The sequence below is a fragment of the Halichondria panicea genome, chromosome 14 (assembly GCF_963675165.1).
Source record: "Halichondria panicea chromosome 14, odHalPani1.1, whole genome shotgun sequence".
In the NCBI taxonomy this organism is placed as follows: domain Eukaryota; kingdom Metazoa; phylum Porifera; class Demospongiae; order Suberitida; family Halichondriidae; genus Halichondria; species Halichondria panicea.
In genome coordinates, this window is record NC_087390.1 from 4,850,175 (window position 1) to 4,877,269 (window position 27,095).

General features: G+C 41.9%; 3 protein-coding genes across 3 annotated transcripts in view; all 3 read right to left on the reverse strand.

Annotated features, from left to right (window-relative positions):
* LOC135347803 (uncharacterized) overlaps positions 1-27,095 on the reverse strand; it is a gene marked incomplete in the record, with an annotated part of 825,189 nt that overhangs the window by 471,710 nt on the left and 326,384 nt on the right.
* On the reverse strand, positions 269-22,213 carry LOC135347842 (integrin beta-1-like). Its single transcript, XM_064545935.1, has 24 exons — positions 22,028-22,213; positions 18,981-19,081; positions 17,943-18,047; positions 16,397-16,478; positions 16,066-16,197; positions 15,039-15,150; positions 14,517-14,610; positions 13,932-14,024; positions 12,895-12,975; positions 12,066-12,167; positions 11,511-11,750; positions 11,047-11,126; positions 9,855-9,962; positions 8,669-8,744; positions 8,267-8,349; positions 7,309-7,359; positions 6,821-6,896; positions 6,221-6,275; positions 5,663-5,808; positions 4,343-4,471; positions 2,985-3,108; positions 2,106-2,344; positions 1,039-1,095; positions 269-572 (listed from the first exon to the last, which is right to left on the reverse strand). Exons 1-24 carry the CDS (start codon positions 22,092-22,094, stop codon positions 489-491), a joined length of 2,517 nt encoding a protein of 838 aa, XP_064402005.1. The 5' UTR covers positions 22,095-22,213; the 3' UTR covers positions 269-488.
* Positions 22,402-27,082, reverse strand: LOC135347911 (programmed cell death protein 7-like). Its single transcript, XM_064546030.1, has 9 exons — positions 26,668-27,082; positions 25,963-26,072; positions 25,432-25,572; positions 25,064-25,153; positions 24,874-24,996; positions 24,554-24,689; positions 23,393-23,551; positions 22,814-22,943; positions 22,402-22,580 (listed from the first exon to the last, which is right to left on the reverse strand). Exons 1-9 carry the CDS (start codon positions 27,023-27,025, stop codon positions 22,445-22,447), a joined length of 1,383 nt encoding a protein of 460 aa, XP_064402100.1. The 5' UTR covers positions 27,026-27,082; the 3' UTR covers positions 22,402-22,444.

The window sequence follows — 27,095 nt, forward strand, 5'->3', positions numbered from 1 at the left end:
GCTTATAGCTAAATTCTGACTTGTATTGCTCGCATTCATGTAGCTAAATTCTGACTTGCATTGTTCACATACATGTAGCTATAAGTTCTGACTTGCATTGTTCGCATGCATGTAGCTATAAGTTTTGACTTGCCTCATCATGCACTCCTAGTTATAGGCAAGGTCATAATCATTCCAGCACACGTATGATCATTACTCACTCCATGCATGCAGGTTAGTTATAAGCATGCAGGTTAGTACAAGCATGCAACATGCACACTAAAGAAGAGACTGAGTTCAATATTGGTTGTACAGTGATGAGACGGTCCTCAATGCGTGTAGTGTGTGTGTGTGTGTGTGTGTGGCACTAGAAAATACATTGATGCAACCATGCAGACTAAAATTAAGCTAATACATTATAAAAGATAAATTTAATGAGAGAAAAAATCCACTTAGTGCTAAAAAGGTACTAGGAAGCAAGTTATTTCATGAATCAATTGTTACGGTATTTACTTGCTGCGCTTGGATGAGTGTCTTCTCAGGATGGGATTTGGGTAATCTTGCTGAGGTGTCAGGTACAGTGGATTCTCATGCTGTTTGTATGTGTGTGTGGTGGGGGAGGGGTGGTAGTAATTGTCAGTGTGTGTGCATGTGGCGGTAAAATATACAACATTAGGTGTGTGTGTGTGTGTGTGCATGCGGCGGTAAAATGTAGAACATTAGGCATGTGCGTGTGTGGGGGTAATGTGACTGCTTTGTGTGGTGTAAGGTATGTGCATTTATATGAGTGTGTGAAACATAAAAGGGTGACGTAAAATATACAACATTAGGTGTGTGCGTGTGTGCATGCGGCGGTAAAATGTAGAACATTAGGTGTGTGCGTGTGTGGGGGTAATGTGACTGCTTTGTGTGGTGTAAGGTGTGTGCATTTATATGAGTGTGTGAAACATAAAAAGAGTGACACAAAAACATATTTCCGTTAAAAGCTGGCACTTGCATTGCACACAGTATGGCTACAATAAAACATTTACACACACAATTATTGTCAGGAAAACTTACAGGTGCGAAGTCAGCATGCTGTAGCTCTGCAGTGAACTTCCCGTACTCCTTTTTATCCTATAGGTGGAAAAAGCACGCATGCATGCTCATACCAGATTTGATGAATGCTTGATAATAAGCATATCCCATAGCTCGCCACTTTTCGAACAGTACATGCACACAAAACCAAGAGTAGTGCTCAATAGTAAGCATATCCCATAGCTCGCCACTTTTCGAACAGTACATGCACACAAAACCAAGAGTAGGTAAGAGTGTATGAGTGTTGAACCATGCAACTCATTGATAGCAAGAGTCCATAACAAAAGAGAGAATGTATCAAACGCGTGCATCAGAAAGTAACGTGACTTACTGTTGTACATTAATTGTACTAGAAACCCCTGTCTGAAACGTATGCTCAACAATGACAATTTGGAATGGCTGCCTCGAGGTAAGTGGTGGCTCCAGGCACTCAGATTGGTCAGTTACCAAGCAGGAAGTCCCGTTACTTTTCTGATGCAAGGTATATGTAATGCTTGGTTGGATATCCTCTCTCTTTTATGATGGCCTCTTGATAGTAATGGTAATTTGTTATGTTAGCAACACAGCACACAGGTCAGTGCTACAAACCACAAACTACACTCAACAACACTATTAAATTGAACATGATCTGGCTATTGTCTTAGTAAGAATGGACCAATTCAAGCAACCTGGATGCATGTAGCAAACTACACATTAAATGACTGCTTACTGGAAGCCACGCCGGGCATGTTATAGCATATAATTCTACTTAAAGAACAATTTTCGTGGACTTAATTTTCGTGTAAGATTGCTAACCCACGAAATCAGCGAAAATTAAGCCCTCGAAAATTTGTCGCTATACGGTATGTATAGTGATGGATCCTTTTTATTATTATTATAGTCAAGCTTAAAACGTTTAAAATACCCTTGAAACTTGAGTTAATTATGGGCAGTCAGCATAATAATACTAACACTGACCCTGGGGCTATAATTAATCAGCCCAATTTCAAACGTATAATTGGCTATATACTTACGAATCTACATGTACATTGTACATCACTTGTGCTTACCCAAACAACGAAACCGATCTTGAGCAGACAGAGGATGAGCAAACCCAGCACAATAATAAGTAGAACTATGCCAGCAGCTATCGTATAGGGGGCCCAAGATGGTAGTTGTCCACAATCCATAGTGTCTTCAAAAATAAGCACCGGTAAATTGTACGCAAATGATGGTCGGCCAACGGAGAATTCATAGGTACACCCCCCTACGATAGCATTGCAGGGGTTGGAAAAGTACTGGTCTGTGTCTGTGTGTGTGTTTGGAAGGAGGGTAGTAAGCACAAAGCTAACTGGGTTGGATGGAACCAAGCCCGCTGAGCGTACCATTTTGACTCAAACAGAACGCATATTAATTTTATTTTTATGAAGGACATTCAATTGACAATTTATATATATATTTTTTTCCCGGTCTTCAGAGGAGCACCAAACCCGTCATTGCCAGTCCACAAGTTTCGGTCCCTTTAATTTTCTGACTTGTGGATAGCACAAGGAAAGGTGGGACCACTCCCATGCATGCGGAGTCCGGGTGTGACTGTCAATAAACACCACAAAACATGCAGTTGAAAAGCAAGCTAAAAACAATTTGTTTTTGTATTTTGTTTAGGAAGTACAACTATTGGGTAATTTAGACATGCAAAATGTAACCCACGTGACGACATTAGTTTCTTTCCATTGTGAGGATGCTAATTCTTCTGTCTCTCTTTAGCTTTGTTCGCAGATTTTTAGTACCATGACGATTCTTTTTAGGCTCATGTGATTCTTCTATCTAGGTGTATCCATCTTATGTTAGGCGTTTTGTGGCTTGTAGCTACATGTATCTTATGTTAGGCGTTTTGTGGCTTGTAGTAGGTCCAATTAAGTACTGCCACTACAGTAATTTTGACTCACTGCTGTCAGAGACTTCATCACTTCTCCGCAGTAAGTAGCTGGGGTGGGTGGAGCAAAGGAGGTCGGGGCAATTCTCCCCACTAATAGTACAGCTTACACAAGGAGCGAAAAAATCGCAAAGATTCTGCAGAAAGGAAAGGTGGTTGTTGACATACAGGTCATGCATACATACATGTATAATTATGTACAGTACCCATCAATAAAAAGTTCCCATTCCGTTTGCGTAAAACGCACCGTTCCTGTTTAAACGCATAAAAAAAAACGCATAATGAACGCATTGTATTATGCAAAACGCTACCGTTTTCACGCATGTGCAGAAAAATTGCTGAGTAAGCAGATTCGTTAACTTGTGATCGTGCGTACAGTGTAGCAGTAGCTAGCTAGCTAGCTTGTGTACTACAGTATAGCTGATTGTCTAGCGCTTTAATCCTCTTAGTTAGCTTATAGATGCTATTTTGCAACAGTGGACCGTTTCCCCAGTTGTTCTCGGTCTCGCATCAGCCCCAAGACTAAGTTGCCCTCCATGCAAGTTATTTGTGACCTGGAACGACCGTTTTTGAAGACCATCGTCTCTTCTCCAGTATGTCCGACTGCATACTTTATAATAGCTAGCTCATTGTACTACAAATCATACAGTATCATTGTGTAAGTAATTTCAATTTTTCATGATGACGTCACCGTTTTAATTTATAATGAGAAATTGGTTGCGTTCTGCATCCGGTTTAACGCTACCGTTTTTACGTGTGTTTTTAGAAACGGAACGGGAACTTTTTATTGATGTATACTGTACATGTATTCGGTGGAGCAAAGCATAATCTGTACATGTTTTCGCTTACTATAATGTAAATTAGTTAAATTTTTTGTTGTACACACCCATAAAGTTTGTATGATTTGTTTTACCCTCTTTCAAATTACATCAGGCAGGAAACAAGTCTTGTAGTAGCTATGCAGGTGGTCTTAAGAATCTCTAAGGGGGGGGGGGGGGTATACTAAATACATCTATTCCAGGCATTCACTTTGATCTTAGTGCAAAAATGTAGAGCTCTATGGATATAATTACGGGGAAAAATTATTAATTTGATGATAAGAAAGTCTCATGCAGTCCTTATAAGTCCCCCCAATCACATGTATAGTACTAGCTACACCAGAGGAGGTCCGACACGGAGTGCCTCGATTAGGCTAAAGACTTTTAACGTTGAGTTTGGCACGTGACCAAGCCTATAATCAAGCCTAATCGAGGTACTCGTGTCGCACCTCCTCTGGTACTACACTAGCTGTACATATACACCGTGGTATTAAATGGCCAACCAGAGGAGGAGGGGCAAGTATTATCCCCACCTCCCAGGAATGGTTCTCACCATGGGCAGACATAGACCATCCCCGCTCTGTAGATCCGCCGTACCGGTGGCAGTTTGTCCACATTGACACCCAGTACACGCACACATCCCACTGTTGTTGCGATTATTTGCCACTTGACACAGTTCAGCCTGGGGAATGCATGGACCCACTAAACACATTACTATAATAGAGTACATACATGTAAAGCAGTGGAAACAATTGTGCATACTACATGTAGGTATTTTTGTGAAACTTCCAATTTTTCTGACCACAGGACTGCATATCCTACAGCAGTTTCCATGTGATCACTAGCACATGTATGCCATCACTCTTAACTTTGCATTGATCAACTTTGTGTATCATATCCCGTTATGTTCACCAATTGACTATTATACCTATGTTCCCAATTGATCATGTTTGCTACCCAATGTTCTCTTCTGTACATTAAACAACTACTGCAAACAATTTTTGTTCATCTATGACATTCATCACGCTTGCCCCATGAGTTATATAGCTCAATCACAGCGCTCACATTGCTAAACAGATGCATATACACCCAACATGTGTTATAATTACTTGACAGTGGTCAGGGAGGTACTAATGCAGAGGTATAATAACAGTTGGTCAACGGTCAATTTTCGAGCAATTAGCCTATTTGACCAGCCATTTAGCTACTTGCTCGGTCATAGTGTTTAGCATGCAAAGATTGAAGGCCAAAGGTCATAGTTATGATGCGCATGCATGCGCACTAAAATAATGATCTCATAACAGCCATGTGTCTTTGTTTATTGCACAAGAGGAGGCCTAGATATTTATATAGCTATGTAGCAGAGTGACAAGACGACTAGGTAAGCTTCTATTTTATGTGCTAGGCATTACCTTACCTTTCCTAAAGCCTAGAGATTACTAAGGACATTGCATGGGTAATTTAGTGTCCGACCAATATCACCTAAGGCAGAACAAAATGTATTTTGCTAGGACAACTTGTCAGGACAATCACGATGTGTTATTTATACCTCTGCTAATGGCACCATACATGTACATGTAGGTACACTAAAACTATTTGCAAAGCACCACGACTGTGGTTACCTAGAAACAATGTGTATAATAATTATGGTGCGTGTATTTGACAAGCAGCCATGGAAAATACAACTGCAGTAATACCATAGTACTCATGCACCACATCTGACAGCTACAACCCGCACTTGCTATGCATACCCACAGTTTGCAATAACAACTTTATCAAGTTACAGCCAGAACCAAATACTCAATCCCACAAACCAAATCAATTGCCTTTCACACAGACCCAAACAATGAATCAGTATTCTGACCCCACTCACTTTCCTTCCATCACTGGTCCAGTTAGTATTGAAGCAGATGTCAGGATTACAGTCACAAGTGGGACCAAAATACGGCTCCTGAGATACAGGAGCTAGAGCATCACATGCACACTCCGGAGGTACACCACATACACAAGACCCTCGGCCTATGCATGTGTGTGCGTGCGTGTGCGTGTGTGCGTGTGCAAGTGGGCTGTGCAGTGTTTGTTGATGTGAACATTGTTTGTAGCTACCATGGCATATAGCGCAACATTTTCGAGGGGCTTAATTTCGCTGTTTGAAGTTTTCGTGGGTTAGCAATCCTACACGACTTAATCTGCTATAATGTGAAGGCGTGGCTTCCAGTAAGTAATCAACCCATGAAAAATGCTTTTAGAGGCCATATTCTATGAAATAAGTTCCTCAAAAATTTCGTACTATTACGGTATAATTTTACTATTTCGATGAAGTTATGCTGTATAGTAACATACAGTTGTAAAGCTACACATACTCAAGCTTATAGGGAGTGATGAAACTTTATCGTAATAAATTTCTGTAGTAGTACGTTGCATGACTTACCATTACAGTTACAGGAGGCATCATCACATCTGCAGCCATTCTCAGGTCCAAAGAACTGTAGAAAATTAGGATGAGTTAGTATATGTACATGTGTTCGTAATAATAGCAATTGGTATATATACATGTATAAATTATACCGTGTAGTGTAACATTTTCGAGGGGCTTAATTTTCGCGGATTTCGTGGGTTAGCAATCCTACACGAAAATTAAGCTAGTTCACGAAAATTGTTCTTATCTGCTATAACGTGCAAAGATTAAAGGTGTGGCTTCTGGTAAGCAGTCATTCCACAAACATTGTGCAACGAAATGCTTTTAGAGGCCCATTCCACGAAATATAAGTGCCTCGAAAATTTCGCGCTATACGGTACATTAGGCTTGATTTCTTTTACATGTACATACAAATATGCTACATTGTACATGTACATGTATATATGACACACACAACATGTACATGCACCGATAAAGGTTAGCTACATGTACATACATGTGTGACTACATGTACGTACATATTACATAATTACTACATGGACTGTATAATTATACAAATTGTATGTGCCCACAACTAGCTGTTACAGTACGTCATTAGTGCGTACAACTCACTGGAGGGTTGCAGATACAGACACCGCAGCCACTGCACATACCTCTCATCTCACCACCACACTCCGTGCCATTGAACCTGAAAAATAATCAGTGAGATTGGATCCATAGAATGCAACGTGCTTGAGTGAGAATAAATCTGACAATTAAACAAAAAAATCTCTGACAAAATGAGACCTACATGTATATGTACTTATAATTATCTGTAAGAGTTTTTCTAAACTTTCAGAATTGTTGCTCAAACGAGTAATTAAGTTAAGAATTTTCAAACGGAAGTTGAGAATTCTCAAACGTACAGAACAGGGACTCGAGGTACTGTAAATGAAGCTACATTAAACCTCATGAGGCCATAGCTTACATTTGTGCATGTATATGTACATGTAAGGTCAGTTAAAAGAAGTGATTTTCTGAAAGTACAATGACCGAGTTCTTTTAGAAGGTGTACATGCACGTACTGTGCTGTATGTATTCAAATCAATCAATTAACTTACATAGGGCAAGCTATGGCCGGTTCGTCACACTCACACTGGTAACCGAAGCGCCTGCATAGTGAAGGGGGTACATGTGCATACACATACATGTAAACAAGGGCACAAGTCTGGTCACCATTGCACTGATTACAAAATGTACGTGGCACTTATCGGAACGTTACCACTACCAATCGAATTTGACTATGTACATGTACATGTATTTACTGGGCGTATACACTGTAATTTTCCAATTATACATGTAGATATGAATACGAAAAAATACTTATGTATCAATGATGTTGCGCTAGACGTGGCTGTGAAAGAACTCGGCTACAAACAACTCAGGTCTCAGCAAGCAGTATAGCGAGTACAGTAGACTCTCGTTAATCTGGCCACCCTTGGGACAGAGCAGCTTGGCTGGAATAGTGAGGTGGCTATAAATTATTAGAAATAGCTAAAAAACAACCCTACCGGCTTCGAATCTAATGACTAATTTTGCAGTTCTATATATCTCGAGGATAATAAATCATAATTTTATCTGCCAAACCACACCCAAAACATCATATCCGACGCAATAAACGTATAGAAAAAAACCTAGTTTAGGGAAGCCAGTACTGGCCAGTATAGGGAATAGCGAGTAGCCGCATTTCAGGGCGAATTTTGTGCAGTAAACATCTAGCTACATGTAGCAACTCATGCCAAACCAAATGGCAGGTACAGTGTATATTGAGGTGGCTGTACTTCAGAGAGCTGGAATAGCGAGAGTCTACTGTAGTAATAAGTAGTGAACGTGACCTTGGTAAATTATCGAATGTCTTGCACGTGACTCAGTGCCACAGAAAGTGCCCCCCTCCCCCCGTGCAACATTTTCTAGATGAAGGCCTACAGATGATGCTAACGCATTTCATTGCTTATAATTAATAAATATTTTGAAAGCGGGAAAAAATTACGCTAATCACACTGTAATTATTAAACTCACCCCGTGACGTCTGAGTTGCAGTCACACCTTCCGCACACGAGAGTGCCAATGTCATTACAGCACTCACTGTTATTATCTTTAGTCTGTGTGTGTGTGTGTGTGTGTGTGTGTGTGTGTGTGTGTGTGTGTGTGTGTGTGTGTGTGTGTGTGTGTGTGTGTGTGTGTGTGGGAGGGAGGGAGAGAGAGAGAGAGAGAGGGAGGGAGGGAGGGAGGGAGGGAGGGAGGGAGGGAGAGAGAGAGAGAGAGAGAGAGAGAGAGAGAGAGAGAGAGAGAGAGAGAGAGAGAGAGAGAGAGAGAGAGAGAGAGAGAGAGAGAGAGAGAGAGAGAGAGAGAGAGAGAGAGGTCCACCTTTGGGCAGTACATGTACATGTATGTTTAATGATACAGTGTACATGTAGATACCTGAGAGCAGCCACACGTGCACACTGGCTCCAAATCGATGGTTGAGAACTCATAGGGAGCACCACGAAGTTGAATTCTGAGGAAACAACACACAACATAATTATAGTATCAGTGTATCATACAGTGCATGAAATCTGTCTGAAATGGTCACACTTGGGCAGACCAACAATGGTACATGAACTGTAATGTAAAAAGACAGGTTGAAACTATAATACGTACATTTTGGGCACATAAACCTGGCAGTATTATAGAGGGCGGCCTGCTAACAGGTTTAAACATATATATGCTATAGAGACTTGGGGCATACACCCGGCTGTATTATAGATTTGACTGTGCAGATTATGTGGCTACTGAACCGTGCTGGCTACTGAACCGTGCAAACGCCCATCCAAGATGGTTATGCTGGTGCTTTCTGTAAAAACGACACATCTCCATCTTCACAGAAGACACTCTGCCACAAGAAAGAAAGGGGCCTGTTTTTTCCACATACGAGTTTTGCACATATGAGCTAGCTAGCTACATGTATTTATTAGCTGCACAGTGAAAATGTTGCCCCTTGACATCGTTCGCAATAGTGGGCGCTTCTACGATTGCAATTACGCCTCTACAGGACTTTCAGGCAAAAGTAGGGGGTGGGCAGTTTGACGGTTGTATACCCACTGGAATGGGAAATGCATGCTTGCTACCTAAGCCACGTAGCTAAGAGCCTAAAAAACTATTGAAAACGAACGACAAGCTTACAAGCTTGTCGTTCGTTTTCAATAGTTTTTTACAAGCTATATGCACTTGTGCATATAGCTTGTAGCCATTACTACACTAAGCCTTGTAGCTCTACGCACTCTATGTCCAAGCAGAGAGTCCCATCCTTTTTCCAGCCTTCCTGGTTTAGCGAGGCCCACCCATCTATCCTGTCAACAACTGTCTAGCTTCTTTTTGGATGCGTAGATCTAGTTAAAAACCAGTGTTCCCTCAAGGAAAGGTAGTTTATGAGGAATGCAGAGTTCTGACTTCGTGTAGTTAAACTCCACCCAGTTACTACGCTACAGACCCCAAGTGGGGTATATGTAATATTACAGATCACGTTTAGCATACTGTGAGTGGAATAGTAATTTGTTTGACGATAAATACTTATACAGACCTCCTAACAAAACTCATTCGAGTGTGATTTAGATACGAGTTGACTTACGTCTGACTTCCTGCACTACAATCGGTGAGCTCCACGGTAACCTTAAAGGTGATGATTTCGTCAAGTGTTACCCGACAACTTCTTCTTCCTTCATCAGTTATAATTATCCTGTGACAGGGAAACATTTAGTAACTAATATGGTAACTATGGGTATAGCCTTGGTCCCAGGCCAAATTCTAAAAGGAAAAATATGGCCTGGTACCTATCACATGGGTGATAGTACGCATGCGCTACTTTTCTCTCCAGAATCTGGGGAATCCCTTCTTTCTTTAATTTATGTGTCTATCTATGTAAAGTAGCTTAGCTCTCTATTGCAGTGGTCCACACGGCTTTCACACTAGTCCGAAGCCAGAAGAGGCTCTCATCTTCCTCTACAATGGTTGTATGGTCGGGATGCCTGAACTTGGTTCTGTACAGGCTATGGTGTTATTAATAAGTCTACCAACCCCGGCTGTCCGACCATCATAGAGGAAGATGAGAGCCTTTTCTGGCTTCAGACTAGTGTGCAAGCCTTATGGACCAAACGTAATCGATGGAATAAGCCACAGCTTCACAGAACTCAGTCATGGACTAAGTATTCGGAATAATCATTCTTAGTAAACAGACTAGTTTACGGTAAGGTTTTACGTCCGTATTATTCTGGGTAATTTGAAACGCATGCGCACTATCACACATGCAATAGGTACCAGGCCCTCTTTTTGACCTAGCGTTCAATTAGAGAAAATTCGGACCGGGAACGAGGTTACTAGTTACTATGGGTACAGCTCCAAATCATAACCCTAAAGTAGTATAGGGATCGATCGACATTACTAATAAGTAGTTACACAGACATTAAATATTAATAATATATCATACAAATTAAGGATCGCAGGTAATTAATTGCCATCCCTATAAAGAAGGAGAAGAACAGCCAGGCACCCATGCAGGTCCTATGAACACAACTCCTGAACGAAGGCCACCTCCGTACAACAGCCAAAACTTTTACTCCAAATGTAAAGCTGGGGTTCCACAGAAGGCCCCCTAAATACTCACGAGTTTATAAAAGTGTTCCCTAAGCTAAGCATTCTATGACTAGGCAACCAAACATGATTCTACCACACTTATACTTGCTATGGGTACTACGTACTGTAAATCTGGAAAGGACCCCAGTCCTATATTCGAAACTATAGCTAGTACAGTGTATAATGCTCACATTGGACAGTCGAGGGGATCCACAGTGATAGTGTACCCATCGATAGTAGGGGTGACCACCTGGATCGTCTGGGCGGTCGCCTAAGGGGAGGGGTGGAGTCAAAACATGTCAATAATTATGTACTGTCTAAATGTACGCACATGTGCATGCAGCTTTATTACTGGTACATACGTACATGTACAAGCTCAAGTTGTTACAGCCTCTCAAAGTTAGCCATGCAGCAAACTGAAAATACAGTACATGTACATGTACACTGTAATGCACAATGCACGTACATACATGTACATACTGCACAATATATACAGCTTTCAACACAGTCATTGCATGAAACTACATATTCGCGCGCACGCACGCGCGCACACACACACACACACACACACACACACACACACACACACACACACACACACACACACACACACACACACACACACACACACACACACACACACACACACACGCACCTCGTAAGCATTGTTGATTAGATCGATGATAAGCTCAGCGGTGGTCTGGTTTGTACTTGAGGTTGAACCGGAACCAAGCACAATTGGAATGGCACTAGCTTGAACCGTCGGATAGGCAGCTGCTAAGTTTTCGTATACCAGAATACGTGGATCCTGTGGTTGTGACTGTTGAATCCCAAAAATTGGTACGATCAGTTCCCTCTCCAGGACAGTTCGGAGTTGGGAGATTGAAGGATAGTCCTGTGTGTGTGTGTGGGCGGGAGGGTTAGTGAAGGGTGGTGTGTGGGGTTAGTGGAAGGTGGTGTCTGCGTGGGGTTGGTGGAGGTGGTGCGTGGGGTTAGTGGAGGGTGTGTGAAGGGTGAGTGGAAGGTGGTGTCTGTGTGGGGTTAGTGGAGGTGGTGCGTGGGGTTAGTGGAAGGTGGTGTCTGCGTGAGGTTGGTGGAGGTGGTGCGTGGGGTTGGTGGAGGGTGGTGTGTGAAGGGTGAGTGAGTGCTGTGTGGACATGTGCAGCTAGTGGGGATCGAGGAAGGAGAAACCCTAGCACTGTACATGTACCTGAAGACGAGAGTATGTGTACTCAAATTGTTCCTCGAAGCCAGGCATAGGGATCCTTTCCATGTGACACAATGCATCGTTAGGCCTCACCAGCCCAGCCAGCTGCAAACAATAACAAAAAAACACATTACTACGTGTAGATATTGCATGGAAAAATGTCGACAAGTTTAAATTTGTAGCTCAGGGGTCACAGTTCAGGGTACAGCAACACAATATCCGCAGCCAAGTAGCTTGTGCTGATCGCCACCCTCCCTCTCCCAGAAGTGCCCTGCTGAGCCTTGCTGCAATGCAGAGCTGTTTTCTGCACACTAACCAGTGGATACTACATGTACATGTACCAGCCTCAATGGAACTATATGTGGCCTTATATGTGGCTTTTTGAAGCTGCACTCGGCTACTTGGGAAGATTTGTCGTCAGCACGACTTTAAGTGCTGATCTACTATGCAAACGGCTTGCTGCCTCTGTCTTTCCATAGCTACCAAGAGAGTCTAGAAGGTCTACCAATACACCTCAGTCCTGGATGCTGTATACGTGTACATATAACTACATGTATTGATTAGCTCAGCAAGGAATTAATTTACCACAGAGTGCAGTTGCAGCTGATCGCTTGCTCTTTTGTTATTGAGAAAATTTGCCAAGTACATTATGACATTGCAAAGAGTAACTTTTACTCATTTCGAGTGAAAAGGATTGTCAGAGTATATAATAGAGACACATTAATGACTTGTAAAACATCAACTCAAAAATTGCATACCCTATAATACATGACGATGTGTAGCAGTTTCAGGATGTGTTTAGATTAAGTGAAACGTATGTACATGTACTCACGTAACCATCTCCTGCAATATGGAAGTCGTTGTCAGTGATTAGGAACACCATCTTCAGAGAGCTTTCTCTCCACCCGATGATCTGTAGCAAAGTTAATACACATACTGTACGTGTTACACACTCAAACCTATACTTATGTATGTATACTCATATACTGCCCGAGGCTATATACAGTAGGCCAAAGTACAGTGCAGAGGTATAAATAACAGTCGGTCATCGGTAAATTTCCGAGCAATTATATAGCCTATTTGACCGGCCATTTACAGGTAGCTACTTGCTCGGTTATGATGTCCTAGCATGCAAATATTGAAGGTCATAGGTCATAGTTAAGATGTGCATGCACACTGAAATAATGATCTCATAACAGCCATGTGTCTTTGTTCAATGCACATAAGGAGGCCTAGATATCTACATGTGTAGCAGTGACAAGACGACTAGGTAAGCTTCTATTTTATGTGCCTTATCTTCCCTAAACCCTTTTTTATATAGATATTACTAAGGACATTGCATGGGTAATTTAGTGTCCAACCAATTCACCTGATGGCAGAACAAAATGTATTATGCTAGGACAACTTGTCAAGACAATTAAAATGTGTTGTTTATACATAATAAAGAGGTGAACAAACCTCCTGGCTGTATACGTATTGTAGAGTGTGACCTGATCATTTAAGGGGGAAGGGGGACATTTACGGATCCTAAAAGCCTCCTTGGAATTTGACAGCATCAAGCTACATGCATGTACTCTAATTTCCCCCCTCTTCTCAAAATGTCTAGATGAAACCCTGCTGGTATAGGCTGACCAAAAGTGACATGCAGGCTTTCGTTATATACCAGGAGCAGATGAGGAGATGGAGCGTCACTTAGCACATTACAAACAAGGAAGTGTGGCTAAGATGATAGCATAGTACGACGCTCCAGCCTCCCCACCTACTCCTCCTCTACATACATGCACATTGTATAATTATAATAGCATTGCAATTGTATACATACGGTACACACATCGATGACCTATAATTATAATTAAAACAATGGCTTACGTCATCACAGACAGCTATTTGCATGAGAGCGTCGAGCCCACCCTCTGGTGAGTCAGCATTGACCCTCAGGGTAATATTATTGTCTAGAACATCCTGCAGAACACACAGACAGCATGTACAGTATGGTACAAAACACAATGGAAACAATTATTTGAAAATTGCTAGGATTCCGGGGAAAGCACCACAAAGAGCACGCCGGAGAGAGCTGTACGTCATTCACATGTACAAAAATGTGTGGTGTACTTTGTTTAAGGCTCCTCCTCTGATGCACATTTTAATGCATACTTTTAACAATTATATAATCGAGACATTAAGGAAGCCAGTCATGTACAAAACCAGTTTGAACTAATACATGTGGCAGGTTATATCTCCGCAAAACCTTCGTCTCTTACTGCATGGATTACTTAGACCAGTGTACATGATTGTACATGTAGCTGTAAATACAGTACTACGTACCTGTACATGCATGTAAAATGTACACGTACATGTAGTACAGTGCCCTACATGTAATAGTAATAATTATACTGTATATAATTGTATATACATTCAATGTAGATCGATGTATTGTACACAACTCTCCTATACCTGGAATTTAGAGGTGTCGTTAGTCAGCTTGAGGTAATGACGATACCCAAATGGCAAATCACAAACCCCGCCTTCCTGGCGACAAATGGTTGCACTAAAATGAAAAAACAACAAAGTTACAGAGTGTACACGTAAACAAACTCTTACGTATATGTACACAAATGTCACAACGTTTGTATCTAAACTTATCAATCGGTACATGTGCACTGTGTGTTTACACACAAGTTGGGTCGTTGCCCGGTTTCCGTAAAACTTCTACTTTGAAACTAGAAGTCACCCAAGGTTGGTAGCTATACCAACAGTGCATGGCTGTAATAAAGAGGTGGCCTGCTAACACAGAGATTAAACTTGGGGGCTTGAATTATAGGGTGAGTGAGGATACACACACAGCTTACTGTATTTTCAAAATGGCTAAAAGCGTACAGCTATAAAAATATTTATTGTCACCCTAAGGTAGAGCTACAAAATGTATAAAAACACATGTACATGTACATGCATTCAGTGATACATGTTCATACTGACTTGCGAAATTTGACGAAGTAGTTATTTGTTCCTCCATAGGGGAACACGTCCTTGTCTATGAAACCGCCAATCCCGATCTGGTAGGCTGAAGATATCCGACCAATGGAGCTGGCTACACAGACAGAGAGAGAGAGAGCAGTGACCATTACAGTTGGTAATCCCAGATAGACTAAAAACGAGTACACACATGCACGTACTATACATGTGTAGTAGGGTCAGTTATATCAAGAGTTTATATTTATAACAGAGGAGAGAGCTATTACATCACCCAACACTTGGATTGGTCAGTGTGCAAATTCCAAGCCCATGACGGATACAGAAGTCACGTTACTTTCCGCATACATCTGATACACAGTATGCCTACGTTCGATACTCCCCTCTATTATAAACTCTTGGTTATATTGGGTGTTTTTCTTATTAAAATACTAGCTACACGTACACGTATGTTAGCCTCCTTCGCACGCAGGCCCTCCTTTTTCTGTTCATAAAAATACAGGAGGAATTGGAACAAAGAAAGAAAGAAGCAATAAAAGGAGAGCGCCTGCCTTGCTAAGTCACGTGATCCTCTACTGATGCAGACACATTATAATGAGCATGGGCGAGAGTACACTGCAATAACTTGCCTCCCAGATTGTAATGGAGTGCATTTAACAACAACATAGCTACCGTATTACTAGAATATTTTGCTGGTGAAAACCTTTGCGTATCAGCAGAAAATTTGACCCTTTGCGATCTAACTACCACTTGTCTACTACCACTTGTCTACCACCACGCGACTTAGCAAGGCAGGCTCTCTTTTTTTATTTGTCACTTCCTTCTTTCTTCATTTGTTCTCTAATTCCTCCTGTAATTTTTTCTTATTTGACCTGTGACAAAGAACAGAAAAAGAGGACCTGCGAAGAAGGCTACACGTACATAGGCAATAGTTAATTTTAACTCGAGGAATGTCACGAGAGAAACAGACTGTGCATGTACATGGCACACACGTAATTCAGTTAAAGATTGTCGTAGTTCACATGTAACTCACCGATTTCTTGAAGGTTATCTCGTAGGGCTGTGAAAATTTGAACTAGAGACGCTGACACATCGAGGAGGAAGTAAACGTCGAGAGGAGTGTTACGCAGGGCAATGAAGGACATGTTGAAGGACTGGGGGGAACCTATTTAGGAGGGGAGGGTAGAGATGGCTTAGAACATTACGCACACAAAACCTGCTCTGAATATGCATGCATGATCAATCTGGCACACATGTACTGTACGTGTATACAGTACATGCAAGTTGTCCCAACCATTCAGTTACATGTGTAGGTATTGGAAATCCATTATACGTATCTATGATGCATGTACATAATTACGTACCTCTTCTTAGTTCCATACGCACTCTCTGCGGACTCACTTGTATGCTCTCCACTCCAGTCAGGGACTCGTTAGACAAGTTGGCCTGTGGATAAATAAAGTTAAGCAGCTGTCGTCATGAGCTACAGTAACCTCGTCACCAGGGCTGATTAATATTATACAACACTGTAGTGTCGAAAACTAGGTATGGCCGGATATGTCAGATAGTGAACATTTCTATGGATAACTACATATACATGTGTAGGCATTGCATGTTGATTGGATCTACAACGAGGCTAGAGCTAATAGATGTAGATGGAGTGTAAACTCTCTCAATGGCTATTCTTCAACAATATGAAATGCTAGTACCCTTGACGAAAGGCCAACTGTGATACAATGGCCAGGTCCCAAATGAACAGTTTGTCTACAAAACAGCCTCTCAACAAATGCACTATTGTATATAAATATTCTCTGTTCCACAAAAGTGTCAGTTGTAAATAGGTTCCACTGTTTACTTGCAATGCCACATTCACTATAATAAGCTCCGCAATTCGTGCACGTGTACAATCATCTTACAAATGTACTATAATACCGTAGATATGTATACTGGGTTTCGAATGTGAGGCTGTTTTGATTGCGAATTGCGAGACATAGGTCGCAAATGAAACACTCGCAAATAAGAGAGCATACATACAATTAGCATGCACTTAGTGACGCAATAAGGTTTGTATTGTGTTGTTTGTTGTACGCAATTAAATTACACACCCGAAACCAGTAAAAGATGATCACCGAGGTAATGAAAGCACCGCGGGTGCTGATGCCTCGGTGGAGGTGCCAAAGCTACATAACATAACATAAAGCTACCAATAGCTAGCTTTTATACACACATTGATTATAATTATCACGATGAACATTTTTAATTTTGCTGCATGCAGAATCCAGAATCACAGGGAAACTCAAAGAGTGGGTAATGATCACCCATGATTGTTGTTAAAAACGATCGATGCCAAAAGTTCAACTCTAAAATTAATGGCTGCAAGTCAGCAGAGCTTTGCAGCTCTCTTCTCACTCTTGCAGCTATCAATAGCTAGCGTTCTAGTGCAGAGCTAATTACTAAGTACAGTAGCAACACTCGGTGAACAAGTTTTGCTACAAACTCTTCTGAAAAGGCTGCAATGGCATTCCAAGTAAGCAAAACTAGGCATAACTCGAGAACGAAGCTTTATTTTGCAAATCCACAAATACCAAGCCAAGAAAACATGACTAGAAGCCTATAGAAACTCTTACTTGCACTTCATTGATCCTTGAGCAGCTGAAACAGTCTACACACACACAGACACTACACACACACAGACACACAAACACACTACCGTATACCTCGCTTGCGCATGCGCCGGTGCGCATAATTATAATTTAATTAGCCGATAATGTGGCTAATACATGTACGTCATAAAGAGCTGATAAAGAGCTGTTACAGTAGCACCCAGTGTGCAGACGTACTGTACATGTTTTATACATACATGTATGTACATGCAGTATCACAATGAATAACACACCCTACACAACTCACATCCTGAGTGTTGGTGACTACAGCGGGCGGGTCAACCACTGGTTCGGGGCAAATGAAGGCACTGGTCCGACTATAGCAGTGAGTCACTCGGTTCAAGGTGCTATTCTGTAAGAGTGGGTGGGGCAGGTACAGTGAGACTATAGTACAGGTGTACACAGTGCAGTATGGAGTGGGTGGGGCAAGTACACACACAGTGAGACAATAACATTTACATTTTAGCAGTGTACACACAGTTCAGTATATAGTAGTTCAAAGGTTACAATTAAGGCTTGCAAGTAAGTGTCACTATAATAGGCAACAAGACGTGGCTTTGCCGAGATTTGCCAACCCTATGGTCTACACAGTCTCGTGAGCAGACGTTGGGGAGGAGGGAACGTCTGGTCACTATTGCAGTGATTCCGTGGCACTGAGGAATATAGTCACTTATTATCCTTCTTTTCACGTTCACGTTCATTTTATGCTATAATTGATAAATTACGGGGTATTACGCCCACTAAACACATAGTCAAATCTGATTAGAACTGCCAACATTCCGGCAAGGGCCATGGAATTGCTGCAATAGTGACCAGACATTCCTTCTCCGAAAAGTTGTGCTCGCGAGACTATGGTCTACATACATTTCTAGCTGGAGTTTTAAATGTGTCCATTAATTATGGTCACCCTATAAGCAGCCGAGGACACCATACACGTAACACGTAACACAGTCAGGCTAATAGGCTCCAAATTCGCTATTAGCAGCAGGCTACACCTCTACACCAGTATACTGCCTCAGTTGGTCTGACCGAGAGTGGCGGCTATAAAAACAGGTTTCACTGAACTGACATACGATCTTGCACATATCAACACTCGAACACTCGGTCTTTCTTAGATGTACAGCATTCTAAATCTTAGTACAGAGAGAGCTAGTGGGTCACTGTTTTTGATTATACGCACAACTCAATAGTCACAATGGTAATTTAGAGAAATACTTAATGCTCATGTACATATTTTTAATCACATTTTCAATCACATACACAGTCAGTCAATACATCAACTCACTTGACACGGTGTGTATGGACACCAGACACAATCGCCACTTGCCGCTAGACAATTGTCACACGAGATTTGAGCATCTGTGGCCGCACAGAGGTCCGTCTGGCCTGTGTGTGTGTGGGGGGGGGGCATTGAGAGAGTGAGGCGGCTTTACTTTGGGTAATACACAAGTACATGTAGGTTTTCATTTAATGTACAGTACGTACTTTTCAACAGTTACAGTACATGTATGCAACATTCCTGAGGTCAAGGCACACCCAATTTAAAGTCAGCAACGGCGACCAATATAATATTAAGCATGCCTGCGCAAAGTTAGGGTGGCATCGCATTAAGCACACTGTTGACACAGAAGGTGTACTTTGGTAGACCATACAGTCTACAGAGTGATTCTGTTTTGAAAACAAGCATGCCCTAATTAGTATGTGGCCGCCGGTATTAATAATTCCTACAGCACAAAATTAGCAATCACCACTGCAATAACATAATTATACCCACCCCCATAACTACACAACCACCATATCTGGTGACCTCATTACAATGTACATATAGGCATATGATTTAATTGGACACTATAACCCACCACACACGAACAAACACAGGAAGTTACATGTACGGGCAACCACATGGAATGTATTTTTTCAGTAAACATAATTTTATGCTCCCGATTTCCATTGCACACACTGAGGTCATTTAAGATTAATGACCTCGTTTATGAATCAGTGCACCTCCGACTTGCAAGTGCACTTGAAAGGAAATAAGAGACGTCAACGACTTAATTACCTCTACAGTGTACATAGACTAATTTCCCTCAAGAACACGCCCACCAGTGAACATGTCTATAGCAACCACCTCTGGAAAAACCAACCAACCGTGGTTGTAATAAAGGAGTGGCCTGCTAACACCAACATGCTATGGAGACCTAACTTGGCGCCCATTAACATGTTATGACATCACAACAGATGCTTGTAGCCAGAGATATTTGCTTATCAAAACATTTAAATGTAAATTTTGAAAACTCCTGCACACACAAGTAGCCCTCAGGCAGATGCTTTTATTAGTGCTAATGAAAGTGACTGGTATTTAATGACTGAGGGTGTCAATTACCACAGTGAAAACAGAGCATCAAGCAAATCATATGCAAACGATCTCTGGAATTAGTATGGCTAGGACACACACACACACTCAAGATCAACTTTAAAGAGTTCAATTAACCAATGAGCCAGACCTCTACTTAAACATTGCCAACAAATAATTAATATGCAAGATGTTGTACCATACTTAACAGTACGCAGACGCCAGTATGGTATTGTATGTGTGGTTTTGTCTAGTATTAAATAATAAATCATTTTGTCCCGAGACATGCCCCCAACAACTTGTATCAACTGAGCTCAGGTATGCAGTACTGAGTGCATGCATGGTTTAGTATCTGCTTATCATCATAGTCAGTAGTGTCACAGTACAGTACAGTACAGTACAGTACATGCAGTGAAGCCTGTTTTACAGCAGTCATCCTTGAAATAGTAGCCTAGTAGAGAGGTGGCCTGCTGGAAAAACACTTCCAAGCACACATGCTATGCAGACTACAGTGGGGTACATTAACCTGCAATCTACGGGGGAGGGTGATTTGATTAACAGGGCTGACCACCCACAACAGACAAAGGTTTCTGCCTCATTAATGCACATTCTTCAGATCCACCAACAACCACTATCTGTGTGTACGTAACAAAGTCATAGCATACGCTAAGTGCCATAATAAAGCTGCAGTGTTGAAGCAGGTGGATCTGTGTATGTAGCTTGAGAGTAGAAACTCAAACACTACTAGCTCAAAATCAACCAGGACTACTAGCTCAAAATCAACCAGGGGGTGTTGACAGATCACTGATAACAATATCACCACATCACGTACGTTGGTGGGGTACGTGTACGTGTAGGTAAGGGGGCCACTATATACACATGATGTATCAAGCACTTAGGAGCTATAGAGTTTCTTAATCTTGGTGGTACATGCTCTCACAGCAATGAAAGTAAAGCAATAGTTTCCAAGTATAATATATGTAAAGCTACGTTAATCTCATATCTTATCTTATGATTGGGCGAAGGTACATTTGTGGTTAAAGCAGACACTATAAACAAGAAAGTTACGCACACACGTACACACACACACTACTTTAGGTGGCAATAACAATCTACCACAATGACCACACCCATACAGGTCGAGTGTAAAACCAGATATACCACCAATTAAACCTTGTTAGTCAGTGTACGTGTAATGGCTATCTGTATAATTATAGAGGACAGTAAATTGCTATTGAGTTGTTAATGATAGTCTAAGTAATTGGTCAATTTCCTTAATTTGTACTATACCTATACAGTCTAGCCTTCATAGGTTGTACATGTGTACAAAGATGTGCATGTACCGTATTCACCCGAATTACCGGGACACTCTATTCTAAGGGACACTTCGGACTTACGTAATTTTTTTCATTCTATATTAAGGAACAACAGGAAATGTAAATATTTTTAGACGTCCCGATCTTATTAGAATGAAAAAGAGCATGTTAGCTCGATAGAGACTCAAAACTCTTAGAAACTCTCTGGATTCTACTCTCTGGCACCGTAATATGTCACTGATGGTTTTAAGACACCTTTGTAGACATGGAACCCGCGTACACAGCTTCTAAACTGCACGAAAGACATTTTAGCTGCAGAGCTAGCCTCGGCCTGGAATCGAGGCCGTGTACGTACCTTAAATGGGGAAATATTCGTTCTAATTACTACGGGACACCCTAATACAAGGGACACTTCGACTTTTTCTTGCTCTATTCCAAGGGACACTACAAGCCGTAATTATTTTTTGTGTCCCGGTAATTCGGGTGAATACGGTACTGTATGAGCAACAAACACGTTTCTTTTTAGGGGTCTCTAGTTAACAAGTATGATAGGCTTCACTACAGCATGGAGTGTACCTATGATAATTATACAAGCTCCAAACACTACGTACAAATTGAGAATTTACAATAGGTAACTGTATACCATAAACCATCACTTCATACCTGTACAACAAGTAGCAATTATGGCCAACAGGAAAAGACCTCCATATAGTGACCTGCTCTCTAACATTTTGGTTCAATCCTGTGACAAATATCTAGCTCTACGAACTGTAAAACACAACGTGCTATGGTTGTTTAAAAAATTTATTTTTCTTTGGGTGTAGATATCTAGTTGCAGCACACAGGAAGTCAATAGCAACCTCCCTTCAATGAATGTCATTACCAACCTCCAAGCTGTGTAAGTGTGGGCGTTAAAGGAATGAAAAAGCAACCTTTCCAAGAATACCAACTCAGTGAATCATTGCCTAACAAATCCTCACAGCCATGACATTATTCCACACAGCAGGCTTTACCTCATGCATATTTCACCACCAACATCCTCTTAAAACTGTGCTTCCAACAATACGGAATCACACAAAATCACAATACAGGACGCAGTTCTTCCTGATGGCTATTTAAAATGAATTGTTTCCATGCACGAGTACAGTCTATTGGTGGGGTAGTCTCAGTGAGCAGTGGAGAGCCCTCAGGGTGTTCAAAACAGGACCAATTTTGCCTGCAGTACATAGAGAACATTGTATACATCTACTAATGCTGGTGGTACACAGAGATTCACTTCTTAATTAATCTCAATAGGTCTACTGTATGTACCCTGAGGCTGCATGATGGCAACATTTATTTTCCTACACAACATAATTGACAACTTTTATAGAGATGTCACTGCATGTACATAATTATAATAATACTGCATGTTCATGTACATGTAGTATGTACAATGTAGGTTGCTACCTGATGGCCGCCTTGCAGTCTTCACTGAGCTCTGCTTGCAGCCAGTACTGAGCGTGAGGGTCTGACAACGTGGGGGGTCCTTCACCAGGGGGTCCAGTTAAAGAAGGGAGAGCCACACTCAAGGCTGCATCTACAGTGCCAGTTAAAAGATAATTATTAGCCATTTCTTAACGAACTGAAGAATTCAGATCACTTTTTTTTAGAGCTTGCAAGTTCTACACCCTGGGCTCACTTATAAAATGTGGGTGAGCGATATACATGTGCATGTACATGTACATATGTCAAAGATTAGTAGCAGGAGATCTGTAAGCCTACAGCTGCCAGATCTCCTGCTACTAAATCTGCTATTTTTCACCTCATCACAAACATTGAAAATGGTTTGTACATGTAAGTATCACTGTACCAAATACTGGCACCCCTGACCCCAGCTTCAGGTACATACTAACTGCCCCTCTCCCCTCATTACCCCATCTATCTGTGAGCTCACCTTCTCTCTGACCTCTTCCTTCATGAGCACCCTCAGGTACATACTAACTGACCCCTACTGACCCCAGCCCCTCTCCCCTCATTACCCCCCACCTATCTGGGAGCTCATCTTCTCTTTGACTTCTTCCTTCATGAGCACCCTCAGCGTGTGCTCCTCCTCCTGGTACTCAGACAGCTGACCACTCAATAGGTCGGTGAGAGTCTCGTACCGACGCGTGTATAGCTCGTCCGTGTCTGGTGGGAGGACTTCCCCTGTGTGGGCGGAGACACATGTTAATAATGCACATTGTGTGACCATCAAAGTATACTGTGAAATGTTTTCAACATTTGCATAACTTCCTACACCTTTCTACACATTATGTACTCGTAGAAAGTTCTGTTCCAAAGACACTAATTTCTACAATGGCATTCTTCAACGTAACCATAATTATAAGCATACTCAGTTTCGTACAGTGGAACATGTACAGGTAAAAGAGGCTCTCCTCTATACAATATGAAATTAAACAACTTCCTTATATTTAAACCTCTAATATATGAATATTGTATCTCTACACGCACAACATTTACTAAGCACTCTTAAAAAATGAAAGCACAGCGGGTGCTGATGCCTCGGTGGAGGTACCAAAGCTACATAACATAAAACTACTAATAGCTAGCTTTACACACATTGATTATAATTATCACGATGAACATTTTAATTTTGCTGCATGCAGAATCCAGAATCACAGGGAAACTCAAAGAGTGGGTAATGATCGACCATGATTGTTGTTAAAAACGATCGATGCCAAAAGTTCAAGTCTAAAATTAATGGCTGCAAGTCAGCAGAGCCTTGCAGCTCTCTGCTCACTCTTGCAGCTACCAATAGCTAGCGTTCTAGTGCAGAGCTAACTACTAAGTAGAGTAGTAACACTCGGTGAACAAGTTTTGCTACGGACTCTTCTGAAAAGGCTGCAATATGGCATTCCAAGTAAGCAAAACTAGGCATAACTCGAGAACGAAGCATTATTTTACGCACACACACACACACACACACACACACACACACACACACACACACACACACACACACACACACACACACACACACACACACACACACACACACACACACACACACACACACACACACACACACACACACACACACACACACACTACCGTATACCTCGCTTGCGCATGCGCACCGAGGCATAATGAGAGACTCTCCTCGATCTACACATCCCTGATTAGAACCAGTGTCTAACCATCTCTCACCCTTTCTACGAGTCTCCTTCCTGTGTTCCCTGAGGGCCTCCAGTGACGTGAGTAAGTCCTTTAGTTGGCCCATCTCAGTCTGCTTCCTCTTCACCTCCTCCATCACTGCCTTGGCACTCGCCTGAACCGACTCCTCCTACAAAGGGTGGTGGTGGTAAGCACATGTACACAATGTACATATAACGTGTACAATGAAGCCTTCAAACTTTCTTCAATGTGATATCATCACCTTCTATAGAAGATATAGTTTTGTAGTTAGCAGTTTCAGTTTATGGAAGATTCCAAAGCCAATTAAATTAACGTGCAATAAATCCGTTTACCGTCTTGTGCCTTAGTTCCTCCTGCCGTTTCTCTCGAAGCCAGTTGTCCGCTCTCTCCTCCGCCACACTCATCCTCTCGCTCTTTTCCACCTCCCTGGCACGTTTAGCACGCTTTGAGCGCTCCTGTAACATTAAGTAGAGGCCTCAGGTATTAACCAGGTGTTACGATATATACAGTTGTACCACTCACCCTCCTGGCTGCAACTCTCCCCACCTTCTTCACCAGTCGCTCAATCAGGCCCGGCTCACCCAGCCGAGCTCGCAATGACTCTAACTCCGCCTGACAAATAGGGAAAAAATTAATGGCTCACACGTGAAAGAAGGGATCAATAATACCATACTTACAGAGGTTACTCTATAACTAGGTCACCCTCTATAATGCTGCCACGTTAATGGGCCAGCCCTAAGGTCACCATAATATTTGCATGTTTGGATCATCTGTATTAGTACGCCAACTTTATAATTATTACAATCACTGTTAGTCTACACAAGAGTGACCGTTACAATCAGGTTCATTACACTACTGTTATAGTAACAGTAGCATGGTAGTTTCAGAACCTTGTATCGCTGCACTTGAGATGACAAATCACTCCATGTAACACTGTCGTCCTCGGCAACCATAGTCAGTCTGGAGTGCAGTGAGCGGAGAGTTGTCACTAAGTAAGCAGTACGAGACAAAAGGAGACGAACCTCCGGAATCTGTAGAGATGCACAGTGACAACGAATAATGATCACTATAAATTATTAGCCACTTATTTTATTATTATACTGCAGTTTTAAGTATTGACTACTTTGCGGATACTTGTACAGTAGTATTAAGATCACGTAAGTGTTCACAAGCACACAATTGGATATAGTACACTGCAGAAGAGACAAAATAGCAGTTACTTGAAGTGCGGTTACATGTACGTATACATGTATATGTAATATTGCTGTTTGAGGATACTCAAAAAGGATATGCAATGGCTACACAGGACCTGCACACTCACCAGCTAGCACACACTGTAGGGAGTACACAATACACACAGTCGGTAGGCACGGCGATCAAAATACAAATATCTTGGTCTCACAAATCTATATGCACTGCACCTTGAGTCCTTTGTTGGTCTCCTTCCGTTGCATGACCTTTGACCTCGTCTCCCCCACCCTCTTAAGCCAGTCACTAACGAAAGGGTCGTATGGTTCAGAAGGTAAAAACACTGGAGAATGATGAACGTACAATAATTACACAGTCAGACAATAATTACAGTGCAAAAATAGGTCTTCCTATGGTACCGTACAATCGGGTTAGTAAGCGCATGCGCCTATAGGGAAGAGAGCAGGCCTCTATGCACCGATTATCCATTTATAGAGATTGACGTTTCAATGAAGCATTAGCTAGCTCGATCGTTTGTTTGCAAGAAGTCTATAGTCATATCTGACAGCAGTAAAACAACTACCGGTAGTGAAAGAGACTTAACTTCTATAAAGAAGTGTAGAGACCAGTTGTTGGGCAGATAACTGTGCAGAAAACCATGCGCCTTCTATCCAGGCTCTTGGTCTGCTAACCAGTATGCGCCTATTAGTTGATGTGCGCTTATTAACCACGGTACTACGATATAAAGGCCAGAAACTCATGCAGATCCCAAATAACCCTTCAACAATGATGACCTTTAGCTCTGTACATACATGTATAATGGCCAAAACAGTGTTCCCCAAATGTGTCCGCTTATATAAAAGTGTTCTACTGTACACAATTCTTAGTCAGACGTTTGTAGAGTTTGTGGGAGTTACATGTATAAGACTGACACTCACCTGACCCTGGTGGACCTGGTGGAACAGGACCAGGACTCATCATAAGGGGAACCGCTGGGATTAGGCCATGCCTTGGGGACATGCCTGAAGGTACTTGTGGTGGGAACATTAACGAAGGGCCGTGCTGCTGCGAGAAAAATGGTTGATGAAAGCCAAGTTGATGGACGTTTCCGGGAGGTATTGGTTCTTGTTTCCATGGAGATTGGATTCTGGGTTGTCGTCTGGGGTCGTGAGGTGGGAATTGCGGGTTTGAGGGTGTGTAATGAGTGTGGACGTGTGGAGGGGGTGGACCATGAGGGAATGGAGGATAGTAGCTTGGTCTGGATGGCCTCTGATGACTGAAATAGTTGGAATTCATCTCTTTCTTGACCACGTGGAGTACCCTCGAAACATAATAATTATGAATGGTGGCGTATTATTGAACTAGT